The sequence below is a fragment of the Mauremys reevesii genome, linkage group 5 (assembly GCF_016161935.1).
Source record: "Mauremys reevesii isolate NIE-2019 linkage group 5, ASM1616193v1, whole genome shotgun sequence".
Taxonomy (NCBI): domain Eukaryota; kingdom Metazoa; phylum Chordata; order Testudines; family Geoemydidae; genus Mauremys; species Mauremys reevesii.
The window spans coordinates 58,497,814-58,518,705 of NC_052627.1; the positions used below are offsets into that span (position 1 = coordinate 58,497,814).

General features: G+C 43.6%; 1 protein-coding gene across 3 annotated transcripts in view; it reads right to left on the bottom strand.

Moving 5' to 3' along the window:
- GATB (glutamyl-tRNA amidotransferase subunit B) overlaps window positions 1-20,892 on the bottom strand; it is a 62,897-nt gene that overhangs the window by 14,027 nt on the left and 27,978 nt on the right. For all 3 annotated transcript variants that reach the window (XM_039540022.1, XM_039540024.1, XM_039540023.1), the window contains exons 3-9: window positions 16,359-16,472; window positions 12,252-12,450; window positions 11,050-11,172; window positions 8,217-8,330; window positions 7,476-7,560; window positions 5,626-5,670; window positions 3,838-4,027 (exon numbers count right to left, since the gene is read on the bottom strand). In XM_039540022.1, coding sequence (XP_039395956.1) covers window positions 3,838-4,027; window positions 5,626-5,670; window positions 7,476-7,560; window positions 8,217-8,330; window positions 11,050-11,172; window positions 12,252-12,450; window positions 16,359-16,472 — 870 coding nt within the window. The remainder of the gene's footprint in view (window positions 1-3,837; window positions 4,028-5,625; window positions 5,671-7,475; window positions 7,561-8,216; window positions 8,331-11,049; window positions 11,173-12,251; window positions 12,451-16,358; window positions 16,473-20,892) is intronic.

Here is a 20,892-nt window from a genome sequence, read left to right on the forward strand (position 1 = left end):
ACCATCTTAAAACCACAGAAAAGCTGCTATGTTCTGATTTATCAGAATGTTAACTGACTATCCCACTTAATCCTGAACAACAGGATAGGAAACAGAATTTCGGAATTATAACATTGTGTTCGGTATGGAGGGTCACTTGGCACTTTCATTATATAGTGTACCAATACATTGTCACTTGCTCATTAGAATCTCATTGGAATGAAATGTGGCATGCAAAATGTCAGCCAGAGGCAAAAAATTCTTACACATGATTTAAATGGACGCTTTAATAATCCTGAGCTGTCAAAAATAGACTGCTTGGTTTCAAATGCTTTTTTGACAAGTTTAGCTTTAAAATGCTACGATGTTTTGCAAGGTATCATGGAAGCTTTCTTTGCAGACATTGGGTCTGCAATGTGAACTGGTGCCTTTAAAGACCAGCTGATGCCTCCCAGAAAACTGAAGAAAAAACGGAAACCATTCTATTGAAAAGTAATTCTGTCTATATCTCATTTTCTGCTTTGTTCTTTCTCTATTTGTACCCAGACGCTGACTCCGTGGGTGCTCTGGGGCTGGAGCACCCACAGGGAAAAATTAGTGGGTTCTCGGCACCCATCAGCACCCCTCGCCACACCTCCTCCTCTGCCCCTGAGCGCACCGCATCCCCGCTCCTCCACCTACCTCCCAAGTGTTTCCTGCCTGGCCGCCGCCAAACAACAACTGTTTGGCAGCATTAACATGCTCTGGGAGGGGAGGCGCAGGAATGTAGTGTGCTCAGGGGAGGAAGCGGTGAAGAGGGGGCTGGGATTTGGGGAAGAAGTTGGAATATTGGCAGGGAGGGGGTGGAGTTGGGGCGGAGACTTTGGGGAAGGGATGGGAAGAGGGGCAGGGCAGGGCCTCATGGAAGGGGTGGAATGGGGGCAGGGTTGGGGGGGGGTGTCGAGCACCCACAGGAAAGAGCAGAAGTTGGTGCCTATGTTTGTACCATCAGAATTTCCACAGCAACCAACTCTGAGGAAATAAACTGAGGAGCATATGGGAAAGGGCAACAGGTGAAGGTACAGACTGTGTGGCAAAGAGAGACAATTATGTAACAAACAGAATAGTTTTCAAAGTCTTTCATGATATATCAATCAGGTCTTAAACAACTCTAGATAGTTAAGCTTAAAATAAGCAGAAATGCACCTGTATTTTAGAACGATAGGGTACTTTAGATATGTCAGTAACCTATATTAGAGTGTGCATAGGTACTAGAGAGAGCTGGTAGAGGAAGTATCAGAGGGGTAGCCGTGTTAGTCTGGATCTGTAGAAGCAGCAAAGAATCCTGTGGCACCTTATAGACTAACAGACGTTTTGCAGCATGAGCTTTTGTGGGTGAATACCCACTTCTTCGTATGCAAGCAGTTAGAGGAAGAGAATGAATGATCATATCAGTCTTTTCTATCTCTACTATACCTCAATGACTCTGATCTTCGGATGTCAATATGCTTTTTTATTATTTTTTATAGCAGCACATTGACATGGGACGTTGGAGTTAATAAATCAGCAAAACAAACAAACAAAACCCAAAACAAACAAAAACCCACCAGGAAGAAAGCCAAAATGTTAAACACCACACGTGGCCAAAAACTCAGCATGTCAGGTGCAATAAGGAGATTCAAAGTGAAAGATGTCCTTCCATTTCAGTTCATCCTGTTGTACTTAGGTCCTGCAGGAGCTACAATCTTCCATACTGGAGCCAGGGCAGCCCTAGGCCCAAGCAACAAGCCACCAAGCTGGCTGCAGGGGGGGCAGGTGGGCGGGCGGGGGCCGCAGCGTGGCCTGTGGGCAGTCCAGGGGAGCCGCGGGAGGACCGACCCGCGGATCGACGCGCCGCAGGAGGGGGCGCGGGGGGGCGGGCCTGCTGGACCTCGGACCTGCATGGGGGCGCAGGCTGCCGCAGCTCAGCCGCCCGCGAACCGCCGCCCCCGCCGCGCCGGCGCCCGCTGTTCCCGCGCCCTGTTCGGCTCCGGTGCCCGCCGCCTGTCATGCCGCAGGCAGTCCCCCCGTCCGGGCCGGTGCCGCAGGAGCTCAGGCGAGCCGCGGGAGCGGAGGGGGGGACCCGGGGGGGGGACCGAGGAGGGCAGCAGCACACACCGCGCTGCCTGGGGCAACCTATTTTCTAGAGCCGCCCCTGACTGGAGCACACACAACTAGTTAGTGCAATACCTTCATGCATTGGTGAGCTAAGAAACTGATGTTCATGTTGAAGTCTGACATTTTAACACAATTTTTTGTGCATAATGTTCACACTAACAAGTTGGGGTAGAGTACAGATTCTGCATTTTGAAGGCATCCCTCTACCATTGCCATTTATTTAATGAATACTCTTGGGCACTCTAACTTGAAAGATTGTTTTTTAGATTTGTGCATCTGGCCCCATCAGCCATCTACAGTAGTTCTGAGTTAGGCAATGGAAACATAATTTTCAGGTGAATTAAGGTTAACTCTTCTCTCAGTGAGTCAAATAAGTGAATTTGTACATCCTAATCTACACTAAAAGGAGAAAGACTCAGAATGCAGACGAGACCACCCTGCCGTTCATTTATTGAAGAAAAACAACTTTCAGTGCAGCTGTATTTGTACATCTTTCTCACAAGCAGCAATCCAAAATCATCTTCAGAATTAACAGTTATAAAGAACAAATCGCAAGAGGAGAGAAATTAAGAGGCAAAAGGAAGGAAAAAAATGTTTTCAAGTGAGATCTGCAAAGTGAAGGAGAGTCAATGAGACAAACAGCTAGCAGTTACATATGGCTAGAGCTGCAGAGGAGAAGGCTCTCGCATCATCACTGATGAGACTATGTAATAGCAAAGAGGGGAAAGGATTAGCTAAAAAAGGGTCACTGAGGTGAAACGGAGGAGGGTCCATTTACTGTCCCTGATCAAAACATTTATTTTCATAAATGATCATTTTTCCTGAGGTGAAGTTACTTATACATGTGTGGAGAGACTCACTGGCTGCAGAGCAATTTAACATCATTAATCTGAACTGCTACCTTCACAGCCATAGGACTTCTACATGATTTATGACTGATTTCCCACCAAAATAAGGAAAACTTATGACTCACTGGTAAGATGCAACACCAGTAAGGTTAGAACCTTCCTAGCCACTTTCTTCTCAAGAGATTTCTGTAAAATTTTATTTAAATACTGACACACAAAGTCATCACTGTTGGATCAATTCAAAAAGGATTGAAAGAGAACAAGGATGTTGCAATTTGTTTTCAAGAGACTGGATAGTCTTTAGATGGATTCCAGAGGTTTCTAGATTTTAATCAATCTGTTCATTTGCATCCACAATCTCCTCACCTCAACAACTGCATTTTTGGGCAAAGTTTTCACCAAGTTCGATGTTATACATATTTTACAAAAACAATGGTCATTTATTATTTTGTTAAGCATGGACAATGTGCTTGGTCCTGTTCCAGACACAAAGATAAAACAATACCTGCTGTGAAGATCATGCACTTGTGGACAAGACTTAGTTTGTCAGCAAAAAGTTGCACACTTGCCTCAGTCAGCACTGTTAATGAGTCCGCTTTGAGAGAGATGAGATCATCATTCACTAGCAATTTGTTAGCTCCCTATTTGTTCAGGAATCGCTTCTCATAGAAACAAACTGCACATGTTATTTCTGAGCCTAGTTGAAGGATTTGGCACGGAGGTACAATTTAAGAGAGCTGTTAGACACGTTTCCAAATTTAAAAATCCATGGCAGCTGACAGCTGGTTAATATGACATTTTACAGCGCATTTTCTCTAAGCACTGAAACTTTGAAGTTTCTTGGTTTATTTTAGCACTCAATCAATAGACCTACCAATAAGGTGAAACTGTGTTCAGGCAGAATCCCATACTGTTCAACAAGCTTCACTCTCCTCACACTGGGGAGATCAGGAAGCCTCTCCCGAATCCAATCAATATTCACCACTTGCTGATGGTTCGTATTAGCGGGCAACGATTTAGTATCATACAGAATCAATGGAGGGAGGTTTGGCTCTGGCATGAACCTGGGGAGAATGAAGAGAGACGAATTTGGGGTTTTTTTTAAGCAAGACAATCCTCAGCATCTCAACAACAGGCTGCAAAATTTGTGCGCGAAAGTTAATGGTCCTCTGGAAATGGTATTACTGGATTTAACTGAACAAGATACTGAAACTACACAGCTCAGTATATTATTGTCGAATAGGAAAAAAAATCAGTCCACAGCCACTATTTTCTCTCTGATGACATGTCACTGTTTGCCAAGCAACCAGCAATAGAAAAAGGGTAATTTAAAAAATTTGACACCCAAAATTTTAAGTGTGGATGCAGCCCATCACTATTGTTGATGAGCATGAATTGTGATTCTGACCAGCAAGGCAGTGTGGAGAGAAGCATATTGACAGCCAGCTGCCAGGAGTTCTCTGTGCAGGTTGCAACCTCTCTCATATTAACCTGAGGAGTACTGATGAAACCGCATGCTGTGTTAAAAGCAGAATTACCATGCTCAGCAGGATGTCATAGTAAATAAAACTGAGTGACAACATCAAAGAACAAAGGATCTCAAAGAGAACGCTAATTCAAGCCATCAGAAAAGCATTGTAATTCAAGCAGAACCTTATCCTGACATGAACAAATGATGGACTGATAAATCTCAAAATATATATAAAAAAAATTGTTTTCGCCTTTGCAAACCTTTGAGACACACCCTTTGAGCCTATTGCACTTAAAAAGAAATCATGTTTAATGTGTTGGATTTAGATTCGGCATTTAGCAGACACACAAAATACACAAACAATGAAATTTAAAAAACTTGATATAATAAGTTTTGTCCATCTTTAACTGAAATAGCTTGGACTCTCTTCCTACCCACATTTGCCTGAATATTTTCTTATAGCTGTTATACATATTAGCCATGTTAAATAAGGATCTGGCCTGACACTAACATATTAGAGAATTATTCGTGAAACAGACTTTTTTTTTTAAGCTACCACCCATGCACACAGAAACAAAGGCTAACCAGGCTATCATATTAGCCCCCAGTCGCCCAAGCACACTAGCTGTCAAAAACTGAAAATCCATTCTGTCCAAATAATGGTTACTGCTGTATTTCCACAAATACTCATCTGTAAACTTGTAATCTAAGGCAGAATTTTTAAAAATGCTCTGCCTTTTGTCTAACTCTGCTTTCTCACTGAAGTCAATAGTAAAACATCCATTGTCTTTCATGGGAGAAGAGATAAGCCATCATGGTATATGAGTCCCCATAATCTGAACATTTGTAATTTTCCTCAGTAAATGCTTAAAAAGGAGAAGTGACTTCACTGAGCTCAAATGCCTAAAACTACACTAATTATTATGCCACTACACAATCACCCTGTAGCATATGAACTAAGCCCACCAACAATCCAACTCAAATATGTAGTAACGTCCCCATTGATTTCAGCAGGGATAGATAGGATGGAGCCCAAATTCGGAACTGCTGTGAAAAGGACCTGATTTTGAGAGGTATCCAGTGTCCTCAACTCCCACTGAAATCAACAGAGGTTGAGGGCATTCAAGAGGTGAACTGGGCTTTTAGTTCTTGAATAAAAATAAACTTTAGAAATAAACTGATCTTCATTACCGGTAATCCTGTTTTCCTTCTTTATCTCTCATTGGTATGGTACACCTAAAATAAGAGAACACAAGTAAAATAGTAAATATGATGGATTTTACTTTTTCTCCAGTCATGCTGGTACCTCTGCATAACTAGTTTTGTGGCAAATAACGTCACACCATGGAGATCAAGAAAGATTCATTAAGCCTGTTCAAGGCAAATGTGTGTCTTAGTATGGAGTCTAATTCTACCCCCTACATGGCCCAATGCAGAGTTTATCATTTTCTCCCAATATTACAAATATTTAACTTTAGTGCTACCTGGCAAAGAAACAAAACCACATCAGGGCTGATTCCCCACTCCAGCACTTCGAATGCAGAAGGTGGGGCCCGCAAGGATCCTAAAACTTAATACTGGCCATTCCAGGCTTGTATTAAACTCCCAAGGTTACAGCTTTTCTCTGACCTTGGGTGGTGGCAGCATCTACCAATCTAAGGCAGAACTCCTTTGAGAGCCCAGGAAGGCACACTTGGGAATTTCTTCCTGTGGGGTAGAAAATTCTGTGGGGTACCATCAAGCTCTTTCACCCTCCCTCCGGGGAACAGCTGAAGGGGGGGGGGGGGAATCAGCTGTTGCCACCAGCTAATTAAACAACATGTGCACAAACTTCTTAAGACACAAAAATCCAATTCTGTTCTTAAAAAAAGTAAATTTTATTAATACAAAGAAAAACTACATCTGGGAACTCAGGCTATTGCTAGATTTTAAAGAGCTACTACAAGGATCAAGCACCAAGAATAGCTTTCTTGAGGTCCAGCCTAGAGGTTACAGCAAAACAAAAGCACCTGGGGTTAGCACAGAGGAATCCACAAGCCATAACGAAATAAAAGGGATAAACCTAATTGTGTCTTTCTAGACATTTCCTGATCTACTTACATATCTGGGGTTTTAAATGATTAGTTTTCTAGGTATGATACTGACGATTTTTCATACCTGGCCCAAGCTTCTTACCGCATGGCTGCTGCCCTGTCCACCTCTCCCCAGGAGAACAGAAGACAAACAAAAGGGGAGGGTTTTTTTTCAATTTAAAAAAGTTCTAGCCTTCCCATTGGCTCTTTTGGCCAGGTGCCCACTCATTTCCTTTTACCTATGCAGAGCAGTGAGACTTTTAACCCTTTACAGGTAGAGCAATTAGAGAACAGCTACCAAGAGGGATTTTATAGCTACTGGCTGGCTGGGTGTCCATAAAAGGGGGCTACTCCCCCCCCCCATCATTTATCACACCACAAAAAGGGGAGAGTAAAAAAGATACAACAGGTGGTCCTGATGCTATAGCACCAGAAACATATAGGGCCCAATCTTACAGCCTTTCACAGGCTAAAGTCCCACTGCACTCCAGTGGCAATTTTGTCTGACTTAAAATAAGTTTACCTGGATCCTGCAATTGTTAAATAATTTCAGTAGCTTACTACATGCAAGAGAGCAGTACATGTCCCTGGGGAGAGACGGCATGGTCTCGTGTATACGGTATGGGCCTGGTACTCAGGAGACCTGGGTTCTAGTCCCAGCTCTGCCTCTGAACTACTGTGTGACTTCACTTCTTTGTGCTTGTTCCCCTTCCCATGCTTAACCTGTCTTGTCTATTTAAATTGAAAGGTTTTCAGAGAAGGGATTGTGCCTAGCACAACGGACGTCAGTTGAGGCCTTTAGGTATTACTGTAATATAATTAATGCCTGTGATGGGACCACACCCCTGAATGGTAATTCAAACAAACAGAAACAGAGAGAGGACGTTTTAACACCAGTGACAATCTCGCTAGGAAGCATTAGAACTCCAAAGATGCTATTTCAAATACCTCTCTAAAATATAAACTCACCCAAGTTTGTAATCAAAGGCTCTGGTTTCATTAATAACAGTTCCTCCATTTTCAAGTTCCTTGATTTGCCTCTGTATTTCATAGTCTGACAAAAAAAAAATTCAGCTGAATTACACTGCACCCACTGCATTTTTATACCTCCCATTACTGCGTTCTTCACTGCCAGGCAGTAAATGAAAAGATTACTGAAACCAAAAGCAACCTATTAGGGACGGAATTACTGGCAAAACTGACTTCTCTCTGGCACTGTTGTGTGTGCATTTGGTTCCTGCGGAGGAGGGGGGTAGGGGAGGTCCCCCCCACATACACACACTGCAGCCAGTTCCAGACACTCCAGACTTCAGCTAAACTGTACAGCCAAAGCAGTTTTCCCATCATCACCACATCAGGGGTTGAGTGGAGGCTCTCCATCCAATCTCCCTGCATTTTTTTCTTGGGAGATGCATTGTTTCTCCTTTCCTGCCCAGACCAATACTGCAGCTGCACCCCCTTTGCGCGTCACACACACCAGGCACCGTGCCCTGGGAAAGCAATCAACTTTATCTGAGGACACAGACCTGGTGTATTGCTAGAATCTATCAAAGCAGAACCATCCACTTTACTCTCCTTGGAGACAGAGGATCACTTCCACAATAAAACTGACAGCCAATGTGGCCGACATACCTACATTTTGTGAGACTTGGTTCTGTCACCTAGATGAAAAGTATCTAGTATTTCAATAAAGGAGCAAACAACATTTACCTATTGCTCTTGCCAGGAATCGTGCACTATTGATATTCTTCACTTCAGTCCTTACTCCTAAAGGTTCTCCGGGGTGATGCACAGATACATTGGCATCCACTCTCAGTTGACCCTCTAGAAAAGGAAACATCATCACTAGAGTAGATGACTTTGGCATATGTTAATAAGCAGCATGTTATGTACAGGATGTTTATACTGGACTTCTGTAAAAGATCTGACGTCAGGAAGAGAGCAGCTGCCTTATAACAGCTTCCTATTTATGGTTCCATTTTAAATCTCCATCCTCAATCACTGAATTTTCTGAGACTACTACCTTTTGGAATGGAATGACATGATTCTTCTCAAAGTCAGCTGTATAGTGTAAGTGCATGGGCTTAAAACCATACTCTAGGAGAGAGGTTATGTCCTGTAAAGGGAGGACAGAACTAGGGTGAATCACCTAAAAGACAATTTAAAAAAAAAGCAGGCTGCAAGATTCCAGTTTTTATTTTTTTGCCCCAACAAAAGTGTGTGAAAACACCCCATGAAATGACTACTTGATGGCTGTACACTGCCCTACCATGGAGCGCAAGACTTTAACAGCAATGCTGGGTAGATTTATTGAAGCATCCTTGGGAATTTAAAGCTGAAGGGCAAATGTCAGAAACTTGGTTTTTCCTCCCTCAAGGAACTGTAATCTTCTTCCTCAACAAAGAAGATTTTGAATCCTTCCTGACTGACAAAAGCATAACATATACAGGCAAACAGAAAGTTACACAGAGGGCAAACCTACACTAAGGCAAGGGGTGGACCAGAAGCCCCAGGAGGTCCTGTCTGACCATCTTGCTGGTTTTACCAGGTTCCTCCAAAACATCCATCCATGCAGAGAATTTGTTGAGATAGTCAAATTAGGCATAAAGAAAATAACAACATAGGCATACATCTCTCACACTATAAGCTCATAAGACTCTTGCTATATCAGAGGAAACTCATTCTCTAGTCTTCATCCTTATCTGAACTTAAAATTAATACGCTGTAAAATGAAGCAAATATTTGGTATTTACACAACAGCACTAGTGAAGGCAATGACAATAGCCCAGTGTTAAATCTGTAGAGAGGTGTAAAGCCTTAGAGCCCATTCAGGACAGCCGATGTAAATTTGCAAAAGTGGACCTTGCCCATTCTGTAAAAGCTGAATGGATGTCATCTTGTTAATCTTCTCTGTATTGATGGAGCCTTCTTGAATAGGCAAATGAAGAAGGGAGGTATAGAAGGGACCCAATGTTCATTTTAAGAGACTTTTCACACTGGATCATACTCAGGGGTGAGGAGAAGAGAACACTTGTACCAAAGGAAATATATGTTAATAGTATTCTTCTGTCTTCACTTTGCTTCTATTGAAGATCTGGGTTTGACTCTACTCTCTCACTGTTGTTAGTCAGAAGAGAATGGGATTAACCAGGCATAACTGAAAAGTGAATTGGAGCCTGTGTATTTTTAAAAAGGCTGTCTCCCTCACAGCCCAGCTTCATCTCCTATTTGATTATCTTGCAGTGAAGTCATGCTTTCAAGCAGTTTGTTGCAAAGTGATGGATGATGAATTCAGCAAGTGTTTTCCCGGCACACGCAAATAGAAAGAAGATAAAATGTGAGGGCGCAAACCCTCACCTAAACACAAACAACGCTGGTAAAAAAAAACACATAGTAAAAAATACCTCACTAAGCACACTTGAATAAAATGATTTTGTTTAAAATCTAATAATATTTGGGGGGGGGGGGGGAATATTGCCAGCATGGCAGGTCTTTCTTTAAACATAGTGTGGGATACATTGGTGACATGCTAATGGAAGTCTCAGGGGGAAATTCAGGAATGAAAGATGATGCTAAGTTACTGTATATCATACAGTCTGTATAAATCGCAGAATAATGTGCTGATTTGGCATTCAGAAGGTATACAAAATGAGTGACCTCCACCGAATGCCCGAGTTTCCTCTAACACTGGTGTAAATCCACTGGAGTTACAATACTGTAAAACTAGTGTAAGTGAAGACAATCAGATCTTGAGGCAGTGGAAGTTGCCTCAGAAAAAGCAGGTAGCCTGAGGGTACAAGATAAAATAGGCCTCCACTAATATTCTCTTTATTACAGTAGTGTCCAGAAGCCTAAGTGAGGATCAATGTCCCTCTGCATAAATACATATGAAGATACCTGCTCCAGAGAGCTTAATATCTAAGCACTATTAATTACCCATTATTTTAAATTAAACCTGAACCATTCCCCAACATTCCCAGGGTCACAATCCACTTTGGGCTGAGCAGGCACAGCTCTGATTGAACTCACTGGGAGTTGCACTTGCTTACCTCAGGGGCTGAATGTGATGTTAAATCACTAAGTTGCGCTGGTTCACTGCTGAACATCTGTTTTATGATCAATTTACACCCAAAATTTAACTTACACAATCATCTGTGCCGGGACCCTTCACTCTCAACTACTAATCACTGTTGCAATGTTTCCCATCCACAGTTAAGTACATGCAAGATGAGCAGAGAAAGACAATAAGTGAAAAATAACAAGAACGCTGCGCTACTTCATCCTGCCCTGGTCCATCATGTAAAATTGATGTATGCGGCAGTATAAAAATCCAAGTGCTGCGGAGGAAGCTGGGCCTGTAAAGACGGTTGAAGCATAGCTGATCTTATACAGACACTGAAGATTTTAAAAGAAGGAAGCAGCATTAAGAAAATGCTAAATGTTAGGCAACTACAGAGCAACATAACCAGAAGCTGTGAAACTACCCCTGCAAATGCAGAGAATTACAATTAACTGGAGGGCATTGCCCTGCCCGCTCCTTTACCTGCCATGATTGCCTGGCTGCTCCCAAGTGTTTGAAGAATAAGCTGAAGCTCTCTGACTGCTGCAGCTGCCTCTTCCCCAGAGCTCATATCAGGCTCCATGACAACCTCCATGAGGCCAACACCTACCAGAAAGGGAGAGAAACGAGATTCCCAGCAGTAGCTTTTGATCTTGACATATTCAAGTGCCAACAAGCTAAACACATGACAGCACTTGGGTTTGTTTGAGAAAACTGGGAAACCATGTTTTATTTAATAACTGTCAAAATGGGGCTATCTGCAGAATTGTCACATAGATTATTTTTGGTTTTCTTTTTAAGATTTAACTTAAAGGCATTTCCGCACACTCCCCCCTTTGATGACATAGGGAACAGATGGAAAAATTATTCATCTTTCCTCTGAGAAAGCTCCTACAAACAGGTCACCTGATTTCCCAATTTCATTTTCTCATTACAGTCAGATAATGTAATGCAATCACAGTTTTCCTACAGCTTCCTAGAGTAAAGGTATTAGTCAATATTTGCAAGTGTGGGGCCTAAAGTTAGGAATCTAAATCCATAGTTAGGCGCATAACTAAATGTTTTGATTTTCAGCAGTGATGAGCACCTGCAGCCCTCAACTTCACTGGCAGCTGTGGATGCTCACCAGCTCTGAAAGTCAGGCCAGGTATTTAGGCACCTAACTACACATTTAGGTACATGGATTTGTTGGTCGCGTTTGATTTATACAATAGACATTTTAGAGCTTTATGGGGAAAATGATTGTTTTTATAAAAGCTAAAAGTGAAAAGCCATTTCTGACTCAAGCACTGGCATCCCACTCTGCCGTCTGTGCATTTCTGCCACATTGCTTCATTCAGAGTCTGCACTTTTTAAACAACACTTACAGCTGCAGGAGCATAAGTGGCTCCTCTGTCCCACTGAATACCCCCTTGACATGTTAAAGGTCTTATTTGGAAGTTGGCTGACAGACAGGTTTGAGAAACTGAGCCACTAGCCTTCTGACTGGCCAGTGCCACTGTGTCATCAGCAAACAGGCCAGAAAAGATGAACACTAGCCAGATGGAATTTTTTTTACACATTTAAAAATTTATATTGAAAGCAACAAACCAGATTCCACCCCACCCCGCCCCTGCCACTCCAATGAGTTTTAAATATTCAGCCCATACATAGAAAGACTGAGGGGATAAGTGATCCAAGCCTACCAGCCCTGTTCAAGTCAATGAGAGTCTGGCTCCTTGTGTCATCATGAAGACTCTTTCCGCTGTCTTGTTCCAACTGGATCTGCTTAATCCTCACAGTCCTGGTTGCCATCTGGTTCTTTTTTCCCCCTACACAGAGGCTGTATGAAAGACTCCCATTCACAGCAACGGGAAGTCTCTGCTGAGTGATTTGATAGCCAGCCTGCATACAGAATCAGGTTTGTGTTCAGAATTGTCGTTACATGAACAATAATTTTAATTCTTGTCCCAAGATGGGCCCAACCCCCTCAGTCAGGCCCCTGGCCCCCACATGCCAGCCCCCACCCCCACGAATAGCTGGAACTGTCATGCCTACACTGGCTAGAGCTCTATTGCTGTTGGTGAAAATCAGAAAAACTAGAAAAGCCTGATTTCCACTAAAATCACCATTTGGTCACTCAGGATACAGGTAGAGACAGTGACCCCTCACACAGAAGCCTGTGGCAAGGGAATAGTCAGTCTGGACACAGGGGTGAGTCTAGCCAGGGCTCCCTTATCCCTGTCCCTCACTCTGGCTGGGCCCCTCACTCTCCCCCACTGGCCAGAACCCTATTGATTTTGGTGAAAATCGAAAAACTGGGGAAGCCTAGTTTTAGTGGAAAATCAGCCTTTTCTGATTTTCACCAAAATCAACAGTGTTTGGACCTGACTAGCAGGGGAGAGGGGCCCAGCTGGAGTGGAGGGGAAAGGGCCAAGCTGGGTGTACAACTTGAACTACATAAGCAGTGAAGTGTGCAAACTTCTAGTTGTAAGAACGCTTGGTAGTACAGTATTAGAGTTTTAGTCAATAAACATCAATTTCACTGTATGCACACAAACTGACAAAAAATATTTCTACCAATGATAATCAACATTTCAGATAGGCCGGAGAACTTATTAGAGAGTTTGATTTCAGGATATTTACTTTATATATTTTGACATGTGATATTGTCAATTTGTGTTTAAGAGTGATAAAGCTTTAGCTTTTTGAATCTCAACGTCTAGTCATTAAATATCTATTGTCTGACACCCCCCATAATTTCATGCAGCTGTGAAAATGTAAATAGATAAAAACAAAACAAATGCTTAAAAATAAACATTGATATTATCCATCCAAACTATAAAAAATAAAAATTGAATTCTGCCAAACCTAGTTTTAAGCACTATAATAAAAATGAGACAATTGACTCCATTCTATAGGCTCAATATAATCTATGCACATAGCTTTTCCTGCCTCCCCTAGCTTCTCATTAAAGTGATGTTTTAAAAAAGCCTCAAATGATGCGTGACAATAAAGAACAAGAATCCCAATTCCCATCCGAAGCCCCCTTTTCAGGAGTAACAATAATCCCATTGTCAAAAGACCCTAAGAGCAGGATTTATTTTATCTATTCCATTCAGCTCATTAGCTTAAACTCTGTATCTTATTACAAGGGCTCCTGAGAAGACTGCCTTATTACGAAATGCAGGCTGGGCATTTTACAGTTAGTGCTCAACGCTATAGATGCCAGCTGCTAGATCCTGAGTTGTGTGTGTTTAAAGCTAATAGAATGTGTCAGGTATCTTCTTGACCCAAATTTTCCTAATTATTTGACTAAAAGATGCTGTAATATAAGCCATTAGGTAGTGGCAGAACACAGTGCCTATGTACTATATATGCTACCTGAAGACATATCTTCCCATTGCTCTCTTTCAAAACAGATGGACTAATTTTTACTCTGCTTCATTCTTTTCTGTTCGTTTTTTATTGGTGGAGTGATCACCACCAGGAAAGTCTGAACATTCTTTAATGTAGGAGCAGAAACACCTACAATTTAAAGGTGATCAGCAATTGGATTTGTGATTTCTTTTTTCTTCTTCTACGTGATATATAAAGCCAGTTTGAAAAGCTGGGCTTGGCTTCTTTTGTTTCTACTTTTTTCTCCTGCTTGTTTAGAATTTCAGCTCTCGTTAACTTACTGTTTTTATCAGGAAGACTATCGATGATGACTGCAGAAGTAGGAGTGTATTGACAACCAAAGTAACTATCTATCTAGGTACTTATACGTCCTCCATCACTATAGTATGGAGGGCCCAGATCCACACAGGTACGTAGGTGCTTAAGTCCCAGTTTTAGGCTCCACTGCAATCCACAAAACTCTTTTTCCACTGCTGCCTAACCCTCTAGGTGCCTAAATTCACTTGGTACCTAAGTTCTCAGGGTAAAGTTACCTAGGCATCTACGTTGCTGCCTCAAGGTATGCACAATGCTGCCTTCCTCTCAGGCATCCAGATGCCTATCTCCTGCCTAGTCCCGGAGCTATCCATGAACCCAGGGAAGACAGATGTTCGCCCGCCTACCTTGCCTGGAGGGCCCAATATGGGAAGTGTGCTCAATGGCTGCCTACCAGATGAGGTCCCATTCAAAATCAGGCACCCACCTTACAACTTTTAGCCCAATGGTTAGAGCACCCATCTGTGATGTGGGAAACCCAGGTTCAATCCCCCTCTGCCTGAGGGAGGAGAAAGGATTTGAACAGGGCTCTCCTACCTCTCAAGAGAGTGCTCTTACCTCTGAGATATGGGATATTCTGTGTGGCTCCCTCAACCTCTCCTGTTGCAGCTGTTTCATTATGTATAAAAAAATAAATAGTAATTGGAGCATGGGGACTGGACCCTAGGTCTCCCTCCTCCCACATGGGTGCCCTAACCACCAGGCTACATAGTCAGCCTCACTGTTGCTCTCTATCTGACCCTGAGACTCTTTAAGCATCGCAACACCTAAGTTACTTTGTGGATTGGGGCTCTAGTGCCTCACAAATATTAATGACTTTATCCGCAACACTCCTGCAAGCAAGGTAGGGAAGCATTATGCCCATTTCATAGATAGGGAACTGAGGCACAGAGATAACTTGCCCAATGACAAACAGGTCATTTCTAGCAGAGATGAAAATTGAACCCAGATCTCCTGGGTCCCAGCTATGCATTAACTAGAATATCACCTTTCTTCCGAGGACATCAAATGAGGGGGAAAATGGAATTTTATTCAAAAATTCTGTGTCTTATCTTCTTAAAAAAAATCTCAAATGCCTGAACAAACAGTTGGAAGAAAAAATCCTTGATTAAAGTTTCAACACCTCTACACATTGATCTATGGTCTGAAGAACACGCCCTCCCTAATTCCCTGGACCTCCAAGGACACCTCCAAGAAAAACTGGGAAAATAAGATTTGATATTTCTGATTTTTCTTGGCTAAAACACAAGCAGGAGAAAGCATTCAAGTCTTCTTTATTCAAAAAAGCGAAGTGAAGCAAATCCATTGTTTTTCCCTTTACAGGCCACTTTTATGTTCAACAACATCCAGAACAAATATATGGAGGGAAAGGCCATCTTTAAAGTTAGAACTGTGACTTTGTTAAAACAAAAATAAGGTCCTTGTGCTCTGCTGTATGCTGTCAAAAAGGTAAAACCACACTCTCAACTAATTTCCATATTCTTACTTGACTTTGTCAAGTGCAGTGAAGTGTAGCTCACTTCCAAAGACAGTTTATTCCAAATATGAAAGCAATCCACAGGATCCAAACCTATTACTGCATGTGGCAAAGGCACATTTATTAAGTTCATTCAAGATCCTTGCAAAGATTAGAATGTTTGAAAAGCAAATGTGATATTTATAGGTCCTTAAATTTAATAGCAAAAACAAAAACAAAAAACAGATGCTATGATGTTTATACTATTGTAATGTGTGTTTGCTACACATTCATTTTAAAAGAAGGGCTATTATCAGACTGGTTTGCTTTTACCCTAACAGACAATTAGTGCTAATACTAGGAATGGAGAAAGTACAGGCACAGCAGCTCCATCTCCCAATTCAATTACATAAAGCCACTGGAATCGTGAGGCTAAGCAAGGAGTCAGCAATCAGGGCAATCATATTCAATCAGTGAGCACTAGGGTATAGCTATCTATTCATCAGGGCTTGGCGCAGCATCCTGTTAGTTTGGGCAGAACACTGATAGAAAACATAAAAAGCATCTCTTTGCTAATGCCAGTCCTACTCCAGACTCATCCTTTTCTACAGCTATAGAGGGACCAACCATAAAGCATACTTACAGGCAGATCTGCATAGAAATAGTGTTTTCTGTCAAACAAGGACTTCTTGTTTATGCTGCAGTTCAGTGCGAGGCCTGTCATCACTGCTGCTTCTACACATCTCCTGTTGAGAGCCTAAAGAAACATGACATACAATTTTACCCAGACATTCACTATATAACAAATGCTTCTCCCACACGCTGCCTTACACAGAGCGTATATTCAATTTTGCTTGCCTTCAGTATGCATTATCTCTGTTTTCTTGCGTGAGTAGCTCATATTCATCATCAGACTGGCAGCAGCTACAAATCTGCAAAGTTTTATATGGAAAATAAAACCATACAGTTGTTTTTGTTGTATGCTGCATGAGAAGCCACACAGTGTTTTGGATTGCTTCTTTTGCAAAGATAACCAGTACTCCTGACACCCCCAAGCCTTCACAGGGTATGTCTACACAGCAAAGAAAAACCCGCAGCTGGCCTGAGCTAGCTGACTTGGGCTCACGGGCTGTCATGGGATCTCACCCCCACTTTGAGCTTGTGGGTTCAAGATGGGGACCCGCAGGTATTCTCCCCCCACCCTAACCCTTAGGGTAGGATTCCTTCTCGCTGCCACCAGTCAGGTTAACGTGTCTGACGCACTGCCTGTCCCCCAAGCTTCCCTGGGGAACCCAGATTCAAATCCCTTGAATCTCTACACACAGGGAAGCAGCCCACTTCCCCCCTCCCTCTCCTGCTCTCTCTCTGCTTGGAGACAACTCTTGTCTCCACAGAGTGGCGCCTAGCTTCCTTCCCCTGAATCCACAGGTAAGGAACTTAACCAAGTCCTGAACTTAAAAGAGTTTATTAAAAGAATAAAAGAAAGAAGAGAAAAAATACACAATCTCTATGAATCCAAGATAGACATTCATAGGGTCTAATCTTATTAATCCCTGGAGAAATTTCTCCCTTTTCCTCAGTACAAACAATACAGGCAAAATTACGAATAATCAATGCAAACACACAGAATTGCAGACACAGGATTCTTATATGCAATTACCCAGTTCTTCTAATACTCACTAGCTTGAATAGGAGAAATTAGTTCAGAAAGATGAGCAGACTTGGTTAAGCGTCTGGTCTGGTGTAGGTCCAGACGGCTAAGAACTCAGAACAAAGAACACAGAGACCCAAGTTCCCGCTCTCTGGGATTTTCAAATTCTCTTCCCTGATTGGTCCTTTGGTCAGGTGTTTCACCAGGTCTGTGTTAACCCTTTACAGGTAGACCTTAACCCTTAACTAACTACTTATGAAAATCACCAACAGTGGGAGCACTGGCGGTGATTTCCTCCTAAACTGCAAAACCAACAGAGTAATAAACACATGCACTATTACATATACTACTAAGCATATAACATGTAAAGAACACTTTTTAGCCACTAGATTCTGGGAAACTGTCACGAGAGAGTGCATCAGCAACTTTGTTGGAAGCTCCTGAAATGTGTTGAATGTCAAAGTCAAAGTCTTGGAGAGCTAAGCTCCAGCGGAGAAGTTTCTTGTTGTTTCCCTTGTTGGTGTGAAGCCACTTTAGTGCAGCATGATCGGTTTGTAGCTGGAACTGCCGTCCCCAAAGGTATGGGCGTAGCTTTTCCAAGGCATACACAATGGCGTAACACTCTTTTTCACTGACGGACCAGTGGCTTTCCCTCTCAGACAGCTTCTTGCTGAGAAACACGACAGGATGGAAGTTGTGATCCGGTCCTTCCTGCATTAGTACCGCTCCTATCCCACGTTCAGATGCATCAGTGGTAACTAGGAAGGGTTTGTCAAAGTCCGGCGCCCTTAATACAGGGTCAGACATGAGCATCGCCTTAAGCTGGATAAAGGCTTCCTGACACTCATCAGTCCACTTAACTGCATTTGGCTGGGTTTTCCTGGTCAGATCAGTTAGTGGAGCAGCGATTTGGCTGTAGTGTGGTACAAATCGCCTGTAATATCCGGCCAAACCTAAGAAGGATTGGACCTGTTTCTTTGACCTTGGGACAGGCCACTGTTGGATAGCCTCCACCTTGGCCTGTAGGGGGTTGATGGTTCCTTGACCCACCTGGTGTCCTAGGTAAGTCACTCTGTTTTGGCCTATTTGACACTTTTTGGCCTTAACAGTTAGTCCTGCCTGCCTGATGCGCTCAAAAACCATTTTCAAATGTTCTAGGTGTTCAGGCCATGAATCAGAGAAAATGGCCACATCATCGAGGTATGCAACTGCACAGTCTTCCAATCCTGCTAGTAGACCATCCACCAGCCTTTGGAAGGTGGCAGGTGCATTCCGCAGTCCGAATGGAAGCACAGTAAACTCATACACCCCTGCATGGGTGATGAAGGCAGATTTTTCCTGGCGGGTTCATCTAGTGGTACCTGCCAGTATCCCTTGGTTAAATCAATGGTAGAGATGAACTGGGCACGTCCCAACTTTTCCAATAGCTCATCAGTGCGTGGCATTGGATAGTTGTCTGGACGAGTTACAGCATTGAGCTTACGGTAGTCCACACAAAGCGTATTTCCCCATCTGGTTTGGGAACCAGAACCACTGGAGATGCCCATGCACTGGTAGAAGGGCGGATGATACCCATCTCCAACATGTTGTCAATCTCCTGTTTAATAGCAACTTTGGCATGAGGTGACACCCTGTAGGGTGGGGTCCTAATCGGGTGAGCATTACCTGTGTCAATGGAGTGGCAGGTTTGCTCAGTCCGTCCTGGGTTGGCTGAGAACAAGGAGCAGTGAGTGCACAGCTCCTTGATCTGTTGCCGCTGCAGACGTTGCAGGGTTGTGGTGAGGGTCACCTCTTCCACACCACCATTTCTTTGTAGTAGACACCTTCAGGCCACTCGGTGTCATCTCCTTCCTGAACTGTAAAGTGACAGACCTGTAATTCTCTGGGATAAAAGGGCTTTAGAGAGTTAACATGAAACACTTTAGGCTTTAAAGAGGAATCAGGGAATGTTATGAGGTAGTTAACAGCTCCCAGGCGCTCCTGGACCATGTACGGTCCTTCCCAGGACGCTTCCATCTTATGGGCCTGTTGCGCCTTCAAGACCATGACCTGGTCTCCTACCTTGAAGGACCGCTCCTTGGCATGTCGATCATACCAGACCTTTTGCTCCGCTTGAGCATCTCTTAAGTTCTCTCGAGCAAGGGCCCAAGAGTCTCGGAGGGTGTTTTGAAGGTTGCTTACAAAGTCCAGAATGTTAGTCCCTGGAGGAGGTGTAAACCCCTCCCATTGCTGCTTTACCAGCTGTAATGGCCCCTTAACCTCATGGCCATATACCAGCTCGAATGGTGAGAATCCTAAACTGGGATGTGGAACAGCCCTGTAGGCAAACAGCAACTGTTGTAACACTAGATCCCAATTATTGGAGTGTTCATTGGGATCATGGCCCCCAATGTTCCATTAAACCTTTCCACTAGGCCATTAGTTTGGTGGTTGGCAACCAAATGATGCACCCCATGAGTTTCCCACAGGTCTTTCATGGTCCCTGATAGGAAATTTGTTCCCGAATCTGTAAGAATTTCAGAGGGCCAACCCACCCTGGTAAAAATGTCAGTTAAGGCCTGGCACACAGTTTGAGCCCTGGTGTTGCCTAGAGCTACTGCTTCCGGCCATCTGGTAGCAAAGTCCACAAAAGTCAGTATGTACTGCTTTCCTCTGGGGTCTTTTTGGGAAAGGACCCATAATATCCACAGCTACTCGCTGAAATGGGACCTCAATTATGGGAAGTGGCTGGAGAGGGGCCTTGACCTGGTCTTGAGGTTTCCCTACCTTTTGGCATACCTCACAAGACCGGACATCAACGTCCTTGCCCATCCTCCCAGTCGAAGGACCTTCCCAACCTGTCTTTGCTTGGTTCACCCCAGCATGGCCACTGGGATGATCATGGGCTAAGCTTAAGAGCTTTCGGAACTAGCAACCGTTTTGAGGATGCCAGCCCTCCTGGTGTCCACCATAAAGACTTTCCTTGTATAAAAGTCCTCGGTCCACAACAAACCGGGATCGGTTAGTGGAGCTGAGAGGCGGTGGGTTGCTGCGTGCCTCCGCCCATGCTTTCTTGAGGCTGTCATCGGCTTCCTGCTCTGTCTGGAACTGTTCCCTTGAGGCGGGAGACACCAGTTCCTCTGGAAGTGATGTAGGTGATGAGATTGTTTCTGTTGACTGTGAACCGCTCTCCGCTGGTCCACGAGGTGTTATTTCAGGCTCCGGCTGAGCCTCTAGGGTAGGGTTGTCTGCTGGTTTTTCCAGTTCAGGTCTGGCGGTGGAGTTGTAATAGCTGGCGCCGGTGCTGGCGCTGGGTGCCCTTCCAGTTCCGGTTCTGGGACTGGATGAACTATGGCTGCTGTCGGTGTTGGCCTGGGATCCGGTTCCACCACGTCTGTCTGGGTCTCTGGTAACACAGACGGGGTCTTGGTGGATGGCTCAGGAACAGGGATGGGTGCAGCAGCTCGTCTGGCTTGGCTGCGTGTAACCACTCCCTCTGTTTCTGGCGGCTCAACGTGATGGGCCAAGTGGTTGCCCAGTATCATGG